Source organism: Eumetopias jubatus, unplaced genomic scaffold, assembly GCF_037043125.1.
Source record: "Eumetopias jubatus isolate StellerSeaLion01/CBP00866 unplaced genomic scaffold, mEumJub1_p1.0 scaffold_3, whole genome shotgun sequence".
Lineage (NCBI taxonomy): Eukaryota > Metazoa > Chordata > Mammalia > Carnivora > Otariidae > Eumetopias > Eumetopias jubatus.
This window is the reverse complement of record NW_028274809.1, coordinates 142,099,610-142,123,539: the sequence shown is the minus strand read 5'-3', so window position 1 is coordinate 142,123,539 and position 23,930 is coordinate 142,099,610. Positions and strand designations below refer to the sequence as shown.

General features: G+C 36.7%; 1 protein-coding gene across 3 annotated transcripts in view; it reads right to left on the bottom strand.

Annotated features, from left to right (window-relative positions):
• Positions 1-23,930, bottom strand: part of VWA8 (von Willebrand factor A domain containing 8) — a 338,064-nt gene that overhangs the window by 250,547 nt on the left and 63,587 nt on the right. For all 3 annotated transcript variants that reach the window (XR_003609736.2, XM_028105773.2, XM_028105791.2), the window contains exons 9-12: positions 22,298-22,402; positions 12,109-12,240; positions 9,922-10,056; positions 9,755-9,832 (exon numbers count right to left, since the gene is read on the bottom strand). Coding sequence is in view for 2 of the 3 variants with exons in the window: in XM_028105773.2 (XP_027961574.2) it covers positions 9,755-9,832; positions 9,922-10,056; positions 12,109-12,240; positions 22,298-22,402 (450 nt within the window). In the remaining variant the exon portion in view is untranslated. The remainder of the gene's footprint in view (positions 1-9,754; positions 9,833-9,921; positions 10,057-12,108; positions 12,241-22,297; positions 22,403-23,930) is intronic.

The window sequence follows — 23,930 nt, the reverse complement described above, 5'->3', positions numbered from 1 at the left end:
CAACCATTAAGAAGCTTGGTAGCCCTTGTCTGTCGGCATTGTTGATGGGAAAGCAAAATGGTATCATGATTACAGAGGAAATTTGGCAATTCCTGACAAAACTACCCATGCATTTATCTATCAACCTCACAATCCCACTTGTAGGAAATTAATCCTGAAGATACACTTCTAACAATATAAAAACACATATGCACAAGGTTATTCACTGCAACTTCATGTGTAATTATAAAATATTGAGAATAAAACCAATTATCCATATATAGGAGACTGGTTAGATAAACTCTGGTCTGTCCATATGAGAGAATAACATACAAAAGACAATGGGAAGAATGAGAAAGATCGTTACGAAAAGGTAAGTGCCCTTAGTTTACACTTCCTATTAAAAAATTCACAGAGGATATAGAATTTGCAAGTTTTACTTTTTCATCTTGACATCTGCTATGTGCCCATGAAGGGAATAGATTGTTGAACAGCACATTGTCCTTGCCCCCAAGGAGTTTGCAAACGATGAGAGAGACAAATAGCTAAATTCCATCAATTCCAAGATACACACTTTTTACATTTTAATATCCCTGGAATCAGGATGCACCTTTAAAGGACAGAATTTTACAACAGCTGCTGGCCAGCTAATTATTCTCTGCCCATGTCTGAACTTAGTTTTGTACATCTGTCTATGGCAAAAAGGGGCAACTATAATCCATTCATGTTTTGGTCAACAAATTAAAGACCACTTGGGAAAAGAATATGAGTCATAGCTATTGCCTTAAAACATTTCAGTCAACCCCTTCTGTTAAAATTAAGTAGCAAAACCCAAATGGCTATCAGTAGCTTGGAAGAATATCCTGGAAATAATGGAAGAGCACTCTGTTCTTGACAAAGCACAGAGGATGCGGAGAATATTATGTGAAACAACATAAACATCTACACCTGAACCAAAAAGTGCCTTAGAAGAGTCGGACTGAAGGTGAAGAAGTTTTAAAAATGTTTCCACCATTTACCGCATTTATATTTTCTTTTTTCTGCATACACAAGAGATATATGATCTAAATTAAGTCTAAAAGAGTTCTTTCATTAAGAATAAAATAAAAATGCTAAGCGATAAAGTCATGTCCTAATTTTATTTGCTGCACGACTTTCTTAGTGGAACACAAAATAATGGTGTGTCTCACAACTGATGGCAGATTGGCCTGAATGAAATATAGTATTATTCCAGTACAGAATCATAATTTTTTTGAAAAGAATTTATTTATTTGACAGAGAGAGACACAGCGACAGAGGAAACACAAGAAGGGGGAGTGGGAGAGGGAGAAGCAAGCTCCCTGCTGAGCCAGGAGCCTGATGAGGGACTCAATCCCAGGACCCTAGGATCATGACCTGAGCCGAAGCAGATGCTTAACAACTGAGCCACCCAGGCGCCCCCAGAACCATAGATTTAAGAGCCAGTGAAACACACAGGGAGTACATATAAATCGAACTGGGGACCTATCAGAAAATGCAGAGATAGCAGCAGTGGGGCTAAATTGTGAAGAGTAAGCAAACTGGTCCACTGGAGAAGGAGGTTCATACAGCATGAGGAGGCAAGAAAGTATGGCTGCCTCACACAACAAGTCATGCTGAGGAGACCACAAACCATTCTTTATGGCTGGAGTTAAAAGGTGAATGTTAGCTGCACAGGTTGAACCCTCAAACCTGGCTAAGGGAGGTTTGGAGGGCCAAAAAAAAAAAGCAGTATGCTAAGCAACAGAATTTGAAATTATCTTCCAAACTATTAGAAGTGATTCAATGGCTTAAAGCAGGGGGAAAATTAGAAAGAACAAAATTCAGTGTTGGAAGTATGGACTGGGAAAAATCCAGGCTGGAAACAGGTAGAAAGCCTAGAAAATGAGTGTTGATAATCGAGGTGAGAAGGGCTGAGCCCCAAAAGTAAAGCCACTGTAGCAGGAACACACACAAGTACTGACACAAACACCAATAAAAATGTGAGAAGGTTCTCAGCAATTAAAAAGAACAAACTACTGGGGCACCTGGGTGGCTCAGATGGTTAAGCGTCTGCCTTCGGCTCAGGGCATGATCCCAGGGTCCTGGGATTGAGTCCCGCATCGGGCTCCCTGCTAGGCAGGGAGCCTGCTTCTCCCTCTGCCTCCGCCTCTCTCTCTCTCTCTCTCTGATGCTCATGAATAAATAAATAAAACATTTAAAAAAAAAAAGAACAAACTACTGAAAGATGCAACAGTGTGGATGAATCTCAAATGCATTATGTAAGTGAAAGAAACCAGACTCAAAAGGCTGTTTAAATCCATTTTTATGCCATTCTAGAAAAGGCAAATAGGGAGAGAAAACAGATCAGTGGTTACCCGTGTCAGGGAGGGAGTGACTACAAAGAAGCACAAGGGAATTTTTTAAGCTGATGGAAATGTCCCATTATCTCAATTGTGATAGTGGTTATATAACCAAATTTGTTTGTCAAAATGAACTGATTTTACTACATGTGAATTGCACCCCAATTTAAAAAAAAAAAAACCAAAGGGGCACCTGGGTGGCTCAGTAGTAAGCATCCACCTTCGGCTCAGGTCATGATCTCAGGGTCCCAGTTCGTGCCCCATGTCTGGCTCCCTGCTCGGCAGGATGTCTGCTTGTCTCTCTCCCCGTCCCCCTACTCATGCTCTCTCTCTCAAATAAATAAATAAATATTTAATTTAATTTAAAAAAAAAAACAAAAAGCACCAAAACTGTGATAAGGCAGAGCACAGACACATTCATTCACAGATAGCCCATGGCTGTTTCTCTACTCCAAGAGCAGGGTTGAGTTGTTTCAATGGGGTCCACCTGGTCCAAAAAGACCAAGATATTTATGATCCAATCCTTTTAAGAAAGAGTTTATCAACCCCATTATAGAGTAATATCACCCATTTGTTTGGTTCTCCTTTAAAAAAGCCCTTAATTGCCCATAAAAGGAATAGGAAGACAGTAACAGAATGTGCATAAACACTCTGTTCAGCCTAACTAGAGGATAGAAATGAGTTGTTTTCTAAATACATCCTGAATTAAATCTCCAAAAGAAGAGAGTATATATTCAGTTCTAAATAACAGCCACAGATTGTTTTTAGAACATTTCTAAAAACCCTCCCATTATATTACCACATCTTCTGATTCAACCTATTGTTTAAATTATATGTTTGATGGTTATTTTTTCTTGTTAAAATGGCAAGAGACTTTTTATTGAAGTAATTAGTAGCTTTTTATTGAAGTAATTACTAGCACTCTAAAACCGCTTCTTTACATAACTTCTACATGAAACACCAGCTTTCCCGTGTATTCGAGGTGTGAAGTGTGCATTCAAATAATTAGAGACGTGATCACTCCATTTCTTTGAAGCTGCAAAATATGGATAATAAAGCTTGCGGCATTTTTACATAAAAATAAAGCATAAGCACTATGTGAAAATCTTAAAAATGTGGTAAGGAAAGAAATTATACCAGCTGCCTAAAAACAATTTTGATATATATGAGTTGTTTTCATTATTCATTTTTAAAACAAAGAAGTGTGATAAAATGTTAATATGCATAGGCAATAATCACAATGGTGACTTTAAAATTAGTTGAGCATAAACTTGAGTCGCCTTTTCCAATAATGGTGATATATTACAGAGAGTCATCTATACTCTGTTGTTTCCAATAAAGTATATTTGTGAAGCAACTTGTTAAAGTTGTAGTTTGTGGCTTTACAATTTGATTTGTAAAATTCCTGTGTGTGTGATTGCCACCTGCTTATTAGTACCCTGATGAAATTTACTGAGGTAACTATTCCATACAATGTATAATATTTATAATTTTGTAATTATAAATAACATAATGTACTATAACTTATCTATGAAATTATGACAAACAACATTATAGTTATTGGTCCTCGTAGCATGACTCTAGCATTATAGGCAAGAAATATGGAATCATATTGAATAAAAACATCCCTTCAAATCAGAAGGGAAATTTTATTCTGCTAATCTTTAAATGTTTATATGCACTTAAATTTTATACTTTGATGGACTGCAATAATTTTTAAAGCACATTCTGTACAAAGGAGGTAGGACACAAAGCAACGTCATTAACAAGGAGAATCTGGAAAAGACATGAGATAGGAGCCTTAGTAATCCTGGGAGTTGAAAAGGATTGCTCAAGTCAACCATTTTAAAGTTCTTATGTGATGTTGACATATACTGTTCTTTAAAAATAAGTTTTATAATAGGAGAAATTTGAAGGAGCTGAGGTAAGTAAATTCTTTGATACCCTTATGAAGGTTAGTCTCTGTGGGAAAAGAAAAAATACAAAGAAGACAGGAAGGATGACAGATGGTAGCAAAATAAGAAATCAAGAAAACAAGATGAGCTACACAGAATCATGTAGAAAGTCAGCCTCCAAGGTTGAATATTAACCATTTAAGTGAATATAGCTATCTTAAAATCTTGAGAGAAAAGTACAAAGTCAAGGTAAAGACAAGAAGTGAGTAAATAAATCCAAGACATAGAGCAGTAAAAACAAAGGAGAGAATGAAAGAAGGATACTTTCCACTGTATTTGGATAAACAGGAAGAAGTAGATTGTAGATTAGATGGAAGATAGAAAAAAGGATTTGGTTTGAGTTCAGCTATAGGAAGAAAAACTTACCTAAAAATTAAAAATGACTCTAAGATTTCAAAATGTTTTAGATAGTGATTATTTGCATTAAAAGTCCCATGAACTTATTTGTTCTTAAAATTCTTATTGGAGTTGACTTGGCCTTTATCCAACTAGTACTTTAACAAAAGAAAGATATCTCAGATCTGATGCTGTTTATGATGGTGCGGAAAGAAATCTGGAAACATGCCCTTATCTGGTTGTGAAGGAAAAGAATAATAACTTGGATTTCTTCAATACTATGAAATCACTGGCTTCAACACTAAAAAAAGAATAACCAGTTAAAAGAATCTGACCTAACACTTGAGCCAAGTGATTTAAGATTTTTACAACCTATTAAACTTACTTTATGTACTGCCACAAATTTGTGTTAAGGCTCTGTTTTTCTTTTTCTTCATATGAAATCCAGTTCTAAAAATAGTCAAGTCTAAATATAAACCAAAACCCACAGATTAAGTGTAGCTTTATACATGTACAAATAACAGGGAAATCTCCACATCTTCTAGGAAAAGAGATGTTGGGTTACTTATTCCCACTAAATTCTCTATGTTGGCTCAAACTTCCAGAAATTTTTCAATATGTACTATATTATTATAAAATCCAAACCCATCTTTAATTCTATTAAATTCGTTCCTCTGTCCCACTGAGATCAAAGAGCTCTACTAATAAATAAGAAAATGTGAACAAAAAGAGTCTTATACTATCATGAAAACCAACTGATTAACAGTTTACAAAACTGCAAATGACAATACAGTGCCTAATTTATGCTTTGATCCAGTTCATGGAAAGAAGCTATATGGAGAGAGATGGAAACAAACCTCACCTACATTTTTATATTTCTTTAACCTTTTCTGAAGTCTATGCTTTCAGAAACCACTTTTCTTCTAGATATTTCTGTGAAGACTAATGAGCAGAAAGGCAAAATTGGAAAAGGGGTTTCCAGAATATGTGATTAATTTGCATAATTCTCTGTGCCAGCTTTCCCAATCCTTAATGGTAGAATTTTCCTACCTTTGTTTAACCATCAATCAACAAACTGAACAAGAAAGTAAAAAAAACCCATTAAAATTGTATTTTTATTAGTTTGCTGTCACTCTCCAAAAATATATAAGAAATCGGTTCTTTAACTCTTCCACATATAAAGAAAACATTCTCAATGGCAGGATACTTTGGGTAAGTTTTCAGCAGAGTTGAGATCTGAATTGATGAATACATACATACTCTCTTGCTTGGTTTTTCTTTTAATGAAAAGCAGAATGAGGTGACCATAATTTTCACAGCTCAAGCATATAATCTTAGGATAATTAACCACTACCAAATCACCATAAACTGACTACAGAAACCTAATACAGAAACAGTATTATCCGGAAAAATTTATAAGGCTAAATTATTTTCATCTTTCATTAGAATGGGAGCTTTTATTTTAATGTGAAGAAAATAATCATGTGTCTAATTTCAGAAATATTACTAATAAGTTAGGTTGGAGTCAGGGGCACCCAGGTGGCTCAGTTGTTGAGCGTCTGCCTTCAGCTCAGGTCATGATCCCAGGGTCCTGGGATTGAGGGTCCTGGGATAGGGCCCCGCATCAGGCTCCCTGCTCAGCAGGAGGCCTGCTTCTCACTCTCCCACTCCCCCTGCTTGTGTTCCCTCTCTTGCTGTCTCTGTCTGTCAAATAACTAAATAAATTCTTTAAAAAAAATTAATTTAGGTTGGAGTCAGAGAGAAAAGAAATATTATCCTCAAAAGGTCTTCTCCATATGATTTCAAAGCAATGGCACCCGGGAAATAAATTATGCTTGTATTTATCCTTGATCTATAAGTGAGATATAAAATATTAGAGTAAAATTTAACTAACTTGACAAATATATTAATGATTGGGGCCCAACCCCCCAATTATGTGGTAGAAAAGTATTTGCATTGGAAATTAGAAAGGTGATAGTTAACGGGTTGGTGAGATGATAAAATGCCATCCTCAGATCACTTCTAACATGAGCTATGTAAGGGTAGAGACACATGAACTAGCATACTGAGCCAACCATCTGCCTTCTGATCTCTGCAAAGACATCAAGAGGAGTGATTTCATAAGATGGCAGGGTATTCCTCATGGCATCTTCCATATATTAAAGTTTAAGATAACCCCTTCCCCCAATTCCCTTAATTCTCTTTAAAAAACCAGTAGGTCTACAATCAATTTATAAAAACTCATTTCAAAATATATTTTCAGTGGGTTCCAAGACTTGCCACCTCCTGTATAGTGTAGAAATTTATCCTCTTTTCTCTACATGTTTATATCTAAAGACCAAGGATGTCACTACTATTTTAATCTTGTCACCTTTATTTTCTCCATGATTTCATAAACTTGGATCATATGCTTCTTCCTAGATTTTATTTAAACTCTGGCCAATTCAACCAATAGGCACAAAGTAACCTAGAACAGCACTGAAAGGAATCTTCTCAATACTCTCAAGTATGAGCTGCCAACATTTTCTATAACCCAAAGTCACAATAATAACTGGTTTAAATGTCATTTTTCAAAAATAAAAACATTCTTAATGTTAAATTTATTTAGTGTCAGTAACAATAAGAAGGTTTAACTAAAGAATAAACTAAAAATGCAAAATTCAACCTAAAATTATAAGTAAGTAGTATCACATCCACTTCAAAATTGTTCAAAGGATCCGCTATGAGTAAAAAGATATAACCACCCAAAGACTAACATACAGAATCAATAAATTAGCAGGATAAAAATGTCTTAGGAGGTATCATTACAAACAAATACATGAGAGAAAATTTTACTCTGTAAAAATACCAGCTGTAAGTTTGCTTTTTTTCATACTATATACAACATGTACATTCATAAAAATTATCTATTCAAAAATATTTAGGAATAAACTTAACCAAGAAGATAAAAGACTCGTAGACTGAAAACTATAAAACACTGCTGAAAGAAATTAAAGAAGACAAATATCTGAGAAGATATTCATGTTCACAGATTGAAAGACTCAATATTAAGATGACAATATTATCCAAAGCGACCTATAGATTCAGTGCAATCTCTATCAAAATCTCAACAGCATTTTTTTTTCATAAATAGAAAAACTTATCCTAAGATTCAAATGGAAACTCAAGGGACCCTGAATATCCAAAACAATCCTGGAAAAGAAAACAAAGTTGGAGGTCTCACACTGCCCGACTTTAAAACTTACCACAAAGCTACAGCGATCAAAACAGGGTGGTATTGACATAAGGACAGACAAAAAGACCAAGGGAATAGAAGAGAGAACCCAGAAATAAACTCTCACCTATATGGTCAACTGATTTTTGACAAGGATGCTAAGACTACCCCCATGAGGAAAAGACTGTCTTTTCAACAAATCGTGCTGGGAAAACTGGACATTCACATGCAAATGATCTGAAGTTTGACCCTTACTTTTCACTGTATACAAAAATTAATTCAAAATGGATCAAGGAGTCAAAGACCTAAATGTGAGACCTAAAACTATAACATTCTTAGAAGAAAACATAGGGAAGATTCACGATGTTGGACTTGGCAATGATTTATTGTATATAACACCAAAAACATAGGCAACAATAACAAAAAGATAAATTAGTCTCTGGCAAAATTAAAAACTTCTGTGTATCAATGGACAGTATGAAGAAAGTGAAAAGACACCTACGAGAATGGGAGAAAATATTTGCAAATCATGACTGAAAATGGGTTATTATCCAGAATATTTAAAGAACTCCTACAACTCAGCAATAAAAAGACAACCCAATTGAAACCCAGGCAAGGAACTTGAACAGGCATTTCTCCAAATAAGACATACAAATGGCCAATAAGCACAAAAAAAGATGCCTAATCTCATTAGTCATTAGGGAAATGCAAATCAAAACTACAAGGAGTTACCACTTCACACACTGCTGGTGGGAATGTAAAATTAGGTGCCGCTGCTATGGAAAACAGTTTAATAGCGCCTCAAAAAGTTAAACATAGAATTACAATATGGTTCAAGCAATGTCACTTCTAGGTATATACGTAAAAGAACTAAAAGTAGGGACTCAAATAGGTACTTACACACCAATGTTTATAGTAGCATTATTCACAATAATCAAAAGGTGGAAACAACCAGAGCATTCATCAACATTTGAATAAACAAAAAGTTGTAAATCCATACAACAGAATATTATTAAGCCATCAAAGGAAATGAAATTCTGATTTACGCTATAACATGAATGAACCTTGAAAACATCCATACTAAGTAAAACAGAGACAAAATGACAAAAAGTGTATGATTCTATTTAAAAGAGGTACCTAGAATAGGCAAATTCATAGGGACTGAAAGTAATATAGAGGTTACCAGAGTCTGGGGTTGGGGGAATGGGAAGTTACTGTTTAATGAATATAGAGTTTCTACTTGGAATAAAATATTTCTGGAAATAAGTCAGACAAAGAAAGACAAATACCATATGATTTCACTTACATGTGGAATCTAAAAAACAAAGTGAATAAACAAACAAAAAGCAGAAAGAGACCTGTAAATACAGAGAACAAACTGGTGGTTGCCAGAGGGGAGGGGATGGGGGGATGGACAAAATGGGTGAAAGGGAGAGGGAGATACAGGAAAGAAAAAAAAGTTCTGAAAATAAGACAGTGGTGATGGTTACACAACACCTAATTCCAGGGAACTGTATATTTAAAAATGATTAAAATGGTAAATTTTACGTATATTTTTCCACAATAAAAAAAAAAAGTCTATTCAATGAATACCTAATTATCTCCCATTGCTGCTGAAACCCATTTGGTTTACATTTCCAAATTACTACTAAATGTGTTCTGTGTATGTGTGCACATGCAGGTAAATTGGATCTCTCTTGAAAAGCAGACCCTGATATGTTGTGCACATGAGATATCCTAGAACACACATTCAAAAGTTCCAAATAATTATCACTGTACTCCAATTTGATTGTTGTTATTTACATACATCAAAATTAACAGGTCATAACTCAAGGAAGAATATTCATAAATTCTACTGATGGTACAAATACATATGTTTATAGTCCAAGTACTAAAACCGAATGTCATACCTGATAGAGCATGATGGGTTCTATGTTGTATCCTAAGTTATCTGCAAAGTTCTTAACAATGACTGTTTTTCCACAACCCTACAAATGGAAACACAATCATTCAAGGGATAAGTCGAAATAACCAAAAGCCAGGAAACAGAAATCTGCAGTGAAACTGCAATTCTTACTTTTCCTCCAATTAAACATATGTCCTTAACCATGTGAGACTGCATCATCTCAGCCAGTAGTTGTTTATGGCTTAAAGTTTGTATAAAATGGTCTGATGCACAAGGTTGATTTACTGGCCTGGTCCCAGCTGGCACCTATAATTAAAGAGAAGTAAATATAATATGCATATGTTTTTCTCAAAACATTAGTAAAAGGAAGCACATAACTGCCATTTAGAAGTCCCTAATAATTCCTTACTCAATTCAATTCTATACTGTTTTTGATATTTCAATAGAGCAACAACTATTTTCTCATTCACAGATCTGATCATTACCATCAGCCCTCCAAATCAATCATCCCTCTAAAATGAAAGCCCGGTACTGTCAGACATTTTCATAAGAATCATGTCATTTTCAGGCTATTTTTAACTTATAATAACAATGTCACTACTTGAGAATGAAGGTTTTTATCCAAATTCCAGTGCTAAGTACAGAATTTAGAGTCAGTCTACTAGGACTCTCCAAAGTCACCGATGACCTCCTGATTTCTAAAATCCACATGTCTACAAATTCTTTTCCACTCTTAGTTTACCACTCAGAAACATCTGTTCTTAAAATCTTTCTTCCCATCCCTCACACCTACTTCTTTTATTTCCTATCTCCTCCTTATCAGTCTCCTGGGGACCCTACTAGGAGAAGATTTCCACGTTCTGCTGAGGACTCAGTATTTAATCATACTGTACACAACATGAACCCTGCAGATTTATAAGTTTGGAAATGACAAGATCAGATTTGAGTTTAGGAAAGATCATCCTGGTGGTAACATAACAGGCTGACCGGAAGGGACTGGAGGCAATGAGGTCAGAAAGCCATTACCAAAGGGAAGCAAATAATGAAAGTTTGCTCATACCTCATGCCTCTGGACATACTGTTTAAACTGCCTAAAGTGTCCTATCACCTTTCCATTCTTGAGCCACTAGAAAACTCCTGTGCCATCCTATAAGACTTAGGTCACTCTATATCCCCACAGCCTTCCAATGCAGTCCTTACTCCTCTGTCTCTATTTAGACCATCAGCCTAGTGAGGTCATTCATCTGAAGGAGACAGAAGAGTGTAATGAAAAGTGAACCTGTCTAGAAGTCTCATCTGTGACATTTCTTAGCTGGTGACCACGGGTGAATCGATTACCCTCTTTACATCTCAGCTTTCGAATCTATAAGATGGACCTAATAAAACTTGCCTCCAGGGTTATTGGGGGATTTGGTGGCATAATATATGCAAAGAGACAAATATAGTGACTAATACAGAGTGGGCACTAATAATTTTTAATACAGAGCCTGGCTTATGGTAGACATAATCAATGTTCAGTCTGATGAATGAATAAATACAGCAATATTAATAAGTATTAATACCACATTAAAGCACATAAAAAGCTTCTAATTAAAGTGTGCTCTAGCACATAAGAAGGCAAGCGTTTTTCTTTCCTACATTCACCTACAATCCATTTAAGTCTGTGTTTTTCAAGCTGTGTTTCCTAGGGACAGTTTCTCATCACCTCTTGGGGCTCTCAGGGCCCTCAAAGGGTTACAAGAGAGGGAGGCAGAGCGAGCAGATGGAGCTCTGTGACCACATATCCTTCCCTTTTTTTTTTTTCCAAGATTTTATTTATTTATTTGACAGAGAGAGACACAGCAAGAGAGGGAACACAAGCAGGGGGAGTGGGAGAAGGAGAAGCAGGCTTCCCGCCAAGCAAGGAGCCCAATGCGGGGCTTGATCCCAGGACCCTGGGATCATGATCTGAGCTAAAGGCAGATGCTTAACGACTGAGCCACCCAGGCGCCCCCTTCCCTTCTTCTAAACACTGCAACTACAAAAGCTCCTCTTTTAAATAGTGCATGTAGCTAAAACATGTTTGAAAACACTACTTCTTACCAAGGACTCGTAATACACAATGCTTCATTCAGTACTTGATTTGATTTTCCCAGAGGTCAGTTCTGGTTTTTGATGAAAGGCTATCCCTATGTTTCTCCTGAACTTTTCTAGTTTACAAACATACATGACTGTGGAGACAAAGATAAATACAGGTACAGATATATAGATGGGACCCCCCAGAACCAGAGATTTATAAGGAGATCATAAACCCAATTTAGGTCATAAAAATGGGCAGGACAAAGCACATCTTAGAAAGCATAAAGCTTGATCTGTTACCTGAATGGTCACCTCTTTTTCTGCTATCCGGATAGTCACATTAGCTTGGGGGGCAGGGCTCTCCGCAAGCCTCTCCACTCTCACCACCTCTTTCGGAAGCACAGAGCTTTCGGAATCTTGGAGTTCAAAGCGCTACAAAATTACAAGAAAATCATGTAATTTACTTTTTATTTTAGTATTAGTGTTGGGTATCTGGAAGATTCCATCTTAATTAGAACTGAAACTCACTCTATATTATAAAACTAGGGATAAAAAATTAATGAAAAATTTTTCCCGTTTTTATATATGTCATTCTCCTTAAACCAATTACTAAAGGTGATATGCAAATAGTTCCTAAAATTAACTAAATGACAGGAAAGGGAGTCACTGATTTCCAGTTCAGGTAACAGTATGCAGCCTATACTTCTTGTTAATCACAGGTTCCAGTTTCCTGGAAAGGACGATGAGACTCTTGACAACATGTTAAAGTAAAATAAGACTTATTTGGGTTGATTTCTTAAATCAATTGACATTAATGTTGCCTAAAATTCATGAAACCAGAACTTCCTGGACACCATTCTGCTGTTTGCTTGTGTGGTTAGCCTAACTGATTACAATAAATTATAACAGTCTTCCACAGTATCTGGCACAGTGCCTTCTATGGTGTATGTTTTCAGTATTTGTCAAATTGGATATAAAAGACCAAGACCACTGATTCTTTCTCCACGTGGACCAATTATCAATGCTCTAACTCTTGGTTACACCCCTCATACCAGCTGGTTATATAAAGAATGCACACAAAGAACACAAACAAGTATATGGAAAATGAGAATACTAATTGAAAATTAATTAAATCCTATGCCCTAGAATAACAGCATGTTCATTATGAAAAGCTTAACTCATTTTTAGTATTAAGCAGGCAGAAATTATCCCCGCCCCCACCAAAATCCTACCTTAGTTTTAGAACATTATCACTATAGTGAAAGAACTGAACCTCAATGCAAGGACAGATCACTGCTTACTAAGCATAATGACCCACTCCAGAAAATAGATTTTGGGGAAGAAAATTATTTTCAACCTCAGTGTCCTAAGCCAAACAACCCAATTAAAGTCTTTTTGATGTCAGAAGTACTTAAGACAATCACTTACTCCTTTCCCAAACCTAAGAAAAATTGTCTATTTGTGCTACCATTAAAAAATGTAAGTCTGGGGGCGCCTGGGTGGCTCAGTTGGTTAAGCGACTGCCTTCGGCTCAGGTCATGATCCTGGAGTCCCGGGATCGAGTCCCACATCGGGCTCCCTGCTCAGCAGGGAGTCTGCTTCTCCCTCTGACCCTCTTCCCTCTCGTGCTTTCTATCTCTCATTCTCTCTCTCTCTGAAATAAATAAATAAAATCTTTAAAAAAAAAATAAACATCAAAAAATGTAAGTCTGATATAGTATGCATTTTATACATGCAAATTCCCAGAGTATCACGTAATTTGGTAGGAGTTGCTTCATGTTGTAGACAAATAACAATTATTGACACTTTAATTTCATGAAAAAAAAAAAACCAAAAACGTTACACTGTATTTTAAGGGAGGTTCAATAGGAAAGGAGTAAGGCCTTAGTCAAGTAATTAAAGTCATTAGAATTTAGAACCTAGAACTGTAAAAGTCTAAGAAAACAAATATATTAGCTAAAGCTATGTTTTTAACCCCACCTATAATGTCAGCCTAACTTGATATAGGACTGATTGCAGAGAACTTGTATTCCAGAAATGAACACTAATGCCTTGAACCACTTGCTATAACTGGTTATGTCCTTATAAATAATTCAAGATAAAATATTTCAGTAGAATCAAAATAGTAGGCTAGAATACCCTAAGATAGTAAAAGAACTCAAGTTGCAAGAAAATTACCATCTGCTGGCATAGGAAATTTAAAGGACTGTTAATCAAAAAGGTAACTGAGGAGTAAAATACATATATAATTCTCACAGACTACATGTTAGCAAGAAGTAGAAAATCAAATAAACCAAAGTGCATTTACTTTACCATTTTACATTAATGAGTAGCTCCTATTAATTCTGAAATGTCAATTAAACAAACAATACTAATGTATTTTTTGATACACTTTCTTTGGAATTACATTATTTGAACTGTGAAATATAATTTAATAAAAGGAAATGTTAATTACATGTTGATCTCCAAGGCTTCCATACTCACCCTCACAGTTCCCAATCCTGTCCCTCCAAAGTATTAATTTTCTTTATACCTTTTTCTAGGCTGTGGAACACTAAAAAAGAAATTCTCCATATCCTATTTCTTGGCTACCAAAAAAGTATGTAGCCCTTAGTCTCTGCTAGGCTCCTTTCCAAAGCCAATCAGCAACTAATACAAACCAACACTACTCTCCCTTAGGAGTCATCTGACCCGATTCATTCCTGTGTCAGGTCATCTAGCTGCCTCCTCCAACCACAACAGAGCCTTCAGGTACGTACCCCTCCATTCTTCGCTAGAATATAAACTCCACTGACAAAATTAAAAATGTATCTATTTGGTTCACTCCAAACCTCCAGAACCTAGAATCATACATGGGGCATAGTCAGTAATCAATAAAGTCTTGTTATATGAACAAATGAAATTCTTTCCCTTTAATTCTCAAAATCATCTGTATTTTCATCAATCCTCACTTCTTTTCCCACCATCTCTGTAGAAAGGACTTCTGCTTTAATTATGAGTGAATGGAAAGCCACTGAAAGTCTGCTTTCTCTATCTCAGTTAATGATAACTCCATCATTCTAGATGCTGGGTAGAAAAATATGTTCTTCCATCATTCCAAACCAAGGCACAATGGTGCTCTGGAAATGTCCTTTCCTGCCTCTCCCAGATCATATTTCCATAAATATTTTCCATGTATTCCACAGATTACATCCCTTCCTCCTATGAAGATGTTTCTCTTCCCTTTTCAAGAAACAAACAAAAAGTCATTTCTTGATTCTACATAATCCTCGAGTGACCCACCATCTTGTTGCTTTTCCCCATCAAACTTATTTTAAGTCAGTTTTTAAACTGACAAACTTAAGAGTCAGTTTTTTGGTTATTACTCTTTTTTTTTTCCTTTGTCCATTTGTATTATTTCTTATATTGCACATGTAAGTGAAATCATATGGTATCTGTCTTTCTCTGACTGACTTATTTCTCTTATCATTACATTATACCCTCTAGCTTCAGCCACAGCAAGATTTCATTCTCTTCTATGGCCAAGTAATAAATATTCCATTGTATATATAACTGCTCCAGTTTGCATTCCCACCAACACTGTACAAGTGTTCCTTTTTCTCCACATCCTTGCCAACACCTGTTGTTCTTTGTGTATTTGACTTTAGCCATGTTCACAGGTCTGAGGTGGTATCTCACTGCGGTTTTGATTTGCATTTCTCCGATAATGAATGATGCTGCGCATCTTTTCATGTGTCTGTTGGCCATCTGTATGTCTTCTTTGCAAAAATGTCTGTTCATGTCTTCTGCTCATTTTTAATTGGATTGTTTGGGGTTTTTTTGGTGTTGAGTTGTATAAACTGTTTATATATCTTGGATACTAACCCTTTATTGAATATGTCATTTGCAAATATCTTATCCCATTAAGTAGTTTGTTTTCTGGTTTTCTTGACTGTTTCCTTTGCTTTGCAGAAGTTTTTTATTTTGATGCGGTCCCAAGAGTTTATTTTTGCTTTTGCAAAAAAAAAAAAATATTTTGCCCTTGCCTCAGGAGACATATCTAGAAAAATGTTGTTATGGCTGATGTCAAAGAAATTACTGCCTGTGATCTCTTCTAAGATTTTTATGATTTCAGATCTCACATTTAGGTCCTTAATCCACTTTGAGTTTATTTTTATATATGATGTAAGAAAGTGATCCAGTTTCATTCTTTTGCATGTAGTTGTCCAGTTTTCCCAAGACCATTTGTTGAAGAGACTGTCTTTCTCCCATTGCCTATTGTCTCCTTTGTTGAAGATTAATTGATCATATAATTGTTGGTTTATTTCTGGGCTCTCTATTTAATCCTATTGATCTATGTGTCTATTTCTGTGCCAGTACCATACTGCTTTGAATACTATGGCTTTGCAGTATATCTTGAAATCTGGGATTGTGATCCCGGTTTTGTTCTTCTTTTTCAAGATTGCTTTGGCTATTTGGGGTCTTCTGTGATTCCATACAAACTTTAGGATTGTTTTTTCTAAATCTGTGAAAAATGCTGTTGGTATTTTGATAGGAATTGCACTAAATCCGTAGATTACTTTGAGTAGTATGAACATTTTAACAATATTTGTTCTCCTAATCCATAAACATGGAATATGTTTTCCATTTGTGTCATCTTCAATTTCTTTCATTAATGTTTTATAGTTTTCAGAGTATAGGGTTGTTGTTTTGTTGTTTTTTTTTTTTTGCCTCCTTGGTTAAGTTTATTCCTAGGTATTTTATGATTTTGGGGCAATTATAAATGGGATTTTCTTAATTTCTATTTCTGCTTCTTTATTCTTAGTGTATAGATATGCAAAGGGTATCTGTATATTGATTTTGTATCCTGTGAGTTTACTGAATTTATTCATCAGTTCTAGTAGTTTTTTGGTGGGGTCTTTAGGGTTTTCTCTATATAATATCATGTCCTCTGCAAATAGTGAAAGTTTTACTTCTTCCTTACTAATATGAATGCCTTTTACTTCTTGTTGTTGTCTGATTGCTATAGCTAGGACTTCCAGTACTACGTTGAATAAAAGTTGCAAGAGTGGACATCCTTGTCGTGTTCCTCATCTTAGGGGAAAAGCTTTCCATTTTTCACCACTTAATATGATGTTAGCTGTGGGGTTTTCATATATGGCCTTTATTATGTTCAGGTATGTTCCCTCTACACCTACTTTGTTAGGGTTTTTATCATGAACAGATTTGTACTTTGTCATATGCTTTTTCCATATCTATTGAAATGATCATATATTTTTTATACTTTCTCTTATTGATGTGATGATTCACGTTGATTGGCTGGTGAATACTGAATCACGCTTGTCTCCCAGGAATAAATCCCACTTGATGGCGGTGAATGATTATTTTTTTAATGTATTGTTGGGGGCTCTCTGTGCCTCCTAGATCTGGATTTCTGTTTTCTTCCCGGATTCAAAAAGTTTTCAGCTATTATTTCTGAAAATAAATTTTCCGCCCCCTTTTCTCTCTTCTCTTTTTGGATTCCTATGATGCAAATGTTATTATGCTTGATGGTGTTGCTGAGTTCCCTAAGTCTATTTTCATTTTCTATTATTTTTTTCTCTCTCCTGTTCAACTTGATTGCCTTCCATTACTCTGTCCTCCAGGCCGCTGATCCGTTCTTCTGCTTCCTCTAATCTACTATTTATTCCACCTAATGTATTTTTAATTTCAGTTACTGAATTCTTCATCTCTGATTGGTTCTTTTTTTTTTTCTATCTCTTTGTTAGAGGTCTCACTGAGGTCCTCCACTCTTTTCTCAAGTCCAGTGAGTAGCTTTATGACATTATAAATTCTCTATCAAGCATATTACTTATTTTCATTTCCTTTACCTCTTTTGCTGTGAATTTGTCCTGTTCTTACATTTGGGAAATATTCCTCTGTCTCCTCATTTTGTCTAACTCTTTGTTTCCATGTGTCAGGAAAGTCAGCTGCATCTCCAGCTCTTAAAAGTAGTGGCCTTCTATGAAGAAGAGGTCCCGTAGTGCTCTGCTGTGTAAAGTCCACTGTTCATCAGAACCTGGCATTCCAGGGGTATCTCCTACCTGTGTTGTGTGCCCCACCCTACTATTGTGGCTGAGCCACTTTTGCCTTCAACCCAGTCATCTGCAATGGCTCTCCCCTGTTGTGTGCAGGGTTTGATTCCTGTGTTGTTAGTGGACCAGTCTTGGGCCAATCTGGGGCAAGAGTCACTTTGTTGTGCTGCTCACACCTGTTGGGAGATGTTTGCACACTGCTAGGCCTGTGGCACTACTTTGGGTGTGCTCTGGCCAAGATGTATTGGAGGGGGTGTGTCCACAGAATGCAGGGCAGGGCGCACTGTTAGCAAGTTAGGTAGGGTGTGTTGGTACTCGAAGGTGTCCATGTATCTAGGCTGGGGGGTGGGGGAAAGAAATGGTACCTGCCAGCATTTTTGTTCTTGGAGAGGTCTCCCAAGCATCCCTATTTCTCTAGCACATGCTCTGAAATTAGTAAACAAATCTCCCTCCCATATACTCCAGTATTTTTCAAACTGCTGTTTCTATGCTGTATCTCTGTGGGGCTATTTGGTATGCTGTCTCTTTAAGGGTGGGGACTCAGATTCCTGTCACCCTCTCAGAGCTGAGCCCACAGATTTTCCAAGTTCCAGGTGTTAAGCCCTGCTAATTGTAAGAACTCACAAAATCAGCCCCTCTGGTTTTCAAAGCCAAATGTTATGGAGATTTGTCTTCCCTGTGCAGGTCTCCAGTGCCTGGCATACCTGGTGAGAGGGCCTGTTCTTTTCCTCTCTCTGAGCCCAAGGTGACCCTCCCTGCCACAAAGAGTTCCCCAGGTCCATTTAGCTCCTGACCACATCTCCCCCCGTTCCTACCCACTTCAATGGGGCCAGAGAGTATATTCTACCAGTCTTCAGGTTGTTTTCTGGGTGATTTACACTGATGTGGGTGTTCTCCAGCTGTATCCATGGGACAAAGTAAGCTTAGGATCTTCCTACTCCGCCATCTTCACTGGAAGTCTAATTTGTATGACTAGTTTTGAAATTAGAGATTATAAACACATCAAAGAGGCTTCTTTATAGAAACAAATACCTTCGTTCATAACTGACTCTTGCAGGCACTGAATATCTTCTTTCAGTTGTGTCACAAAAAAGTTTACATTGCTTCATTTTATCAGACCTTCCCATGACATTGTCTTCATCCCTATTTACCCTTGTTCTGCAGGAGTTGGGCACTGTGCTGATAGGCATTGAGGGAGCACATCTGGAATCACAGCCTTTTTCTTAAACACTGTGTGCTCTAGTTCAATGACCGATACCAACTTAATTCAGATGTTGATTAAATCAAAGATGAATTCTAATTTTTTTCAGTGCCAAGAATAAAACTTAAAGTGAACTATATAGTTATATTTTCCCTTTGCTTCTTTATGCTCTTCATTTAGAATCTGTCCCCAACTATACTTCTCAGCATCTATGAGGAAGAGCTTTTTATTAGTTTTATTTTTTATTACTATTATTATTATTATCATTATTGACACCACCAATCAATGAAAATAAGGTTTCTTTGGCTCGCTGATATGTGGGGAAAAAAAACCTGCTAGCGTACCTAGAATCTACTTCTGAGTTCTCACTATTACTACCTACATAAAGAATACAGTGTTACACGCAAACAATGAATCATGGAACACTACATCAAAAACTAATGATGTAATGTATAGTGATTAACATAACATAATAAAACAAAACAAAACAAAAAAAGAATACTTCTTTCTGTACTCCCTTTGTAGATTTTGGGATAGGAAAGAAACAAATACCACTCCATTTGCCTAAGGTGGTAAAATCCTGGCCTCCAGAAAATGAAGGGCCTATACATATAGAAACAACTTAAGTGTTCACATTCTACCTACTCCTTAGAAATCTACTCCTTAAGCCAAACTAAAAGAAAAAGAAAAATTGTCTTTCATAAGAAGGAATTAATTTGGTAAGTCAATAAATCTCTACCAAGAGTCAGCATGTTCAATATGTATAGTTATAAGATAACATATATTGTGACTGGCCCTTTAGAAAACACTACAGTTAAACTATACAATGAGGAAATTATCCATGCATGCTTTGAAAGAAAATCAGGCTCCATATATTATGAACCACTTAAGATAAAAATAAGAACTTCATTAGTTTAAATGACAGGTCTATAGCAATTTCCATAGTTTTATATAAAGTGCTTACTTTTCAAGTTAATAATTTAAGTTACAGGCAGATAAATTTTACTTTAGTGCTATGTTAGTTATATTTGTTTTTAAAATTTTTTTATTCTGAAACACTATAGTGGATATTCACTTTTTAAAATGTTTATCTTAAAAGAATTTCAAACTTACAGGAAAGTTGCAGGACTCAGCTGTACGAAGAGCTTCTGTTTTGCCTTCACTCAGATTTCCCAATGATTACCACTGTAGCACATTTATTCCCTCCCTCCTACTCCCAGCAGCAACCCCACACCAGGCCATTATCACTGGTCTTTTACTGAACCACTGAGGAGCAAGCTGCAGATATGATGCCTCATCATTCTAGTTCCTATTTCCTAAAATAAGAACTCTGGCCAATGTAATCACATATAAGCTCCCAAATCAGGAAATCATTTAATAGAACACTGCTATCTAATCCAAGGTTAACTGTGTCCACAATGTCACTTTCTCCTATCTGGTCCAGGATCCAACGTAGGAGCACATGTTGCATTTAGCTATCATACCTCTTTAGTCCCTTTTAATCTGAAGTAGTTTCCTCAGTTTCTTCTCTCTTATGGACTGGACAATTGTCAAGAACACAGGCCTTCCGTTATGTAAGACGGCCTTCAACCTAGGTCTGTACCATACTTTCTCATGGCCAAACACACACCGTTGAGTCCTTATCTAGAATAGCCCTGAAATGAGGCTGAGCTCTTCTCAGTTTAACACTCAGGAGGGACACTACGTCGATTTGTCCCACCTGGTCAAGTTGGCCTTTACCATAAAAGTATCATTTTCTTGTTTTGTAGTCAACTGCGCATTTTGGTAGGAGATATTCTTAGGTGACATCAATATCCTATCTTTTTTTTTTTTTTGAAGATTTTATTTATTTATTTGAAAGAGAGAGAGAGAGAGCATACGCACACATGGTGGGGGTGGGAATCTCAAGCAGACTCCTGCTGAGCACGGAGCCCAACGTGGGGCTCAATCTCACAACCCTGAGATCCTGGCCTGAGCCAAAATCAAGAGTCGGATGTTTAACTGACTAAGCCATCCAGGCACCCCAATACCCTATTCTCTGTAGAACTTCCACCCACTAGCTTTAAAACCTTTGATGGCTCCTGCCTAAATCAACTGCCACACTGATGGTTGCCAAACGGTGATTTTTCTGTTTATATAATTCCTTCTGCATTTATTCAAGAGATTTTTCTTCTCCCCCTTGTATTTATTTATTCATTTGTATCAATATGAACTTAGGGATTCCTATTTTGTTCAATGGTTTGTAATCAATTGTCATCCTTGTTTATTTTGATGCTAAAATTGTCCCACATTTTAGCCAATGGGAACCACTTCAAGCTGGCTCCTCTATCACTTTTGCCACGTCAACATCATTTGTTAGACATTTCCTTGCTTTCTGGCACAATAAGATGATCCCGGTTCATTTCATCGCGTACTTCTCCTGTGTTGATCCTTGAACCAGCCCTACTTCCTAGGTGTCCTGATTCCTTTTAGGAAGTGTGGTATTTAGAAACCAATGTCTTGGCACTTGGCATGATCATTGCCACTTGGAGTGTCAGTTTTTAGGCCTTCTTAGAGGACAGAGCTAGAAAATATGTGTCTGCATTCACATATACACACACTATCTATACCTATTACCCTGTTTACATATATTGAAAAAAACAGGAGTTCATTCTGATTCCTCCAATTCCAATCTAAAACCTCAGGAGTCTTTCTTTCCTTCTCCCTTTCTATGTTTATAAATTATTTTTCCAACTGTAAGTAACACAGCTCTCATAATCCTCAATATATTCACTCATTTGCTCAACTGATTTACTTATTTGTTCAATGTAGTCCCTGTCCCAACCACACCAGCCACTTCTGTCCTTGCTTCCCTATCACTGGCCTGCCAGTGCCTCTGTGCCTGGAAAAAAAGAGAGAGAAGCAAGGGAGGGCAAGGGAAAGGAAGAAAGACGGGACGAGAAGAAACAATGGAAAAAGAAAGGAAAGTGAAGCAGATACTTATTTTTTTTAATTTAAATTCAAGTTAGTTAACATATAAGATTACTTACTTTTTTTTTTTTTTTTTTAAGATTTTATTTGTCAGAGAGAAAGAGAACAAGCAGGGGGAGCTGCAGGCAGAGGCAGGGGGAGAAGCAGGCTCCCTGCTGACCAGGGAGCCCGATGCGGAACTCGATCCCAGGACCCTGGGATCATGACCTGAGCTGAAGGCAGACGCTTAACCAACCGAGCCACCCAGGTGTCCCAAGATACTTACTTTTAAAACACCTTCCACAGCCATCTTCCCTTCGTGTCCTAGTAAAATAGTGTATGGGTAAAGCCACTTGATTGCATGTTTGACTGACATCATAGGAAAGGAATCCTATTTAGGAGCAAAAATACATAGGAATGAGTAACATCTAAAATAATCACAGAAAATTTATCTGAAATGCATATGACATTGAAATTGCCTTATAAACAATAACTAATAGGTTTCTCATATTTTCCAGAAGTTCACAAGAGTAAATATTCATTGCTTCCTCTTCTCTTCCTGTTTCACACCCTTTCCCTGGGTAAGCTCACCCACTCCCATCTTGCAGTTGCTATGTGTTAATGGCTCCCCTGTCTCTGTCTCTGATCCTGACCTCTTTCCTGAGCTCTAGACTTGAACTCCCAATTGCCCAGATGTGACTCTAGATATCCCACTGACCCTTGTTCAGCATGTCTGAAACTAGATGTCTGAACACATTTCCCTACCCTACTGATCCCAAAATACCTTCTCCTTCACTCTTATTCCTAATCTGAGTTAATCTCATACACACATGTACTTAGCCTCACGATTATAAACTACAAATTAGAAAGTATTTATTATTCTCAAAACCTTCCCCCAAATCAAACTGCATTCCCAATTCTGTTCACTCTACTTTCAGAAGTCTACTAACGGACAACTAGAGAAATTTCGGTATAGGTTGTCTATTAGATGATATTATAGAATTCTTGTTAACGTGCTGAGGGGTATGATTAACGGTTCTGGTTATGCACAACGTCCTACTTCTTACAAATTGCACCCTGAAGTATTTAAGAATACTGACCATGGTTTACTTTCAAATGGTTCAGAAAAAAAGAGAGAGCAATCAAATGTGGCAATATGCTAAAAATTGGTGACTCTAGTTGAGGGATTGTGGGTGTTCATTTTACTACTTGTGAACTTTTTTTTTTTTTTTTAGATTAGAGAACTGTCAAAGTAAAAAGTTCCAAGCAAAAACAAAAAGAACGAAAAGTAGGAGCTATGATAAATAGGAGGAGAAAAGCCGTTCTAAATATACAGAACAGTGTAAACAATACCTGTGAAACCTAACTCAGTCTCAGGAGCCATAAACGAATCGCAACTATAGTTTAAAAGTAAATCTCTTGTCTAAAAAAAAAATAAAAAATAAAAATAAAAATAAATAAATAAAAGTAAATCTCTTGTCTAGGCAGGATCCCTACTACCTGGGATTATGCTCTCTCTTTAGCAGAATCTCACTGATGGTTACAACTGATTCCTATTTGCTCCTTATGCCACCATGCTCTCCCCATCCCTCCTCCCTGCCAGCAGAGGTATCTTCCTCCAACATATAACTGATTACTATACACCTCACCTACTTCATAATATCTAATAGGCCCCTTCTTCCCCACCATAAAATCCAGACAGCTTCACTCACCATGCAAAGCACTTCACACCAAAGTTCTCACCTTTCTCTTCACCATACATGCTTGCTCTAGCAATACAACTCAGCATTCTTCAAACCTACCAAGCCCTTTTGTGATTCAACACCTTTGTCCGAGCTGTTCCCCTGCCTGGAAGGCATTTCCACCACTCCTGACACTACTGTCATGACCTCTGCAAAACTGTGGTGGACAATGTCTAT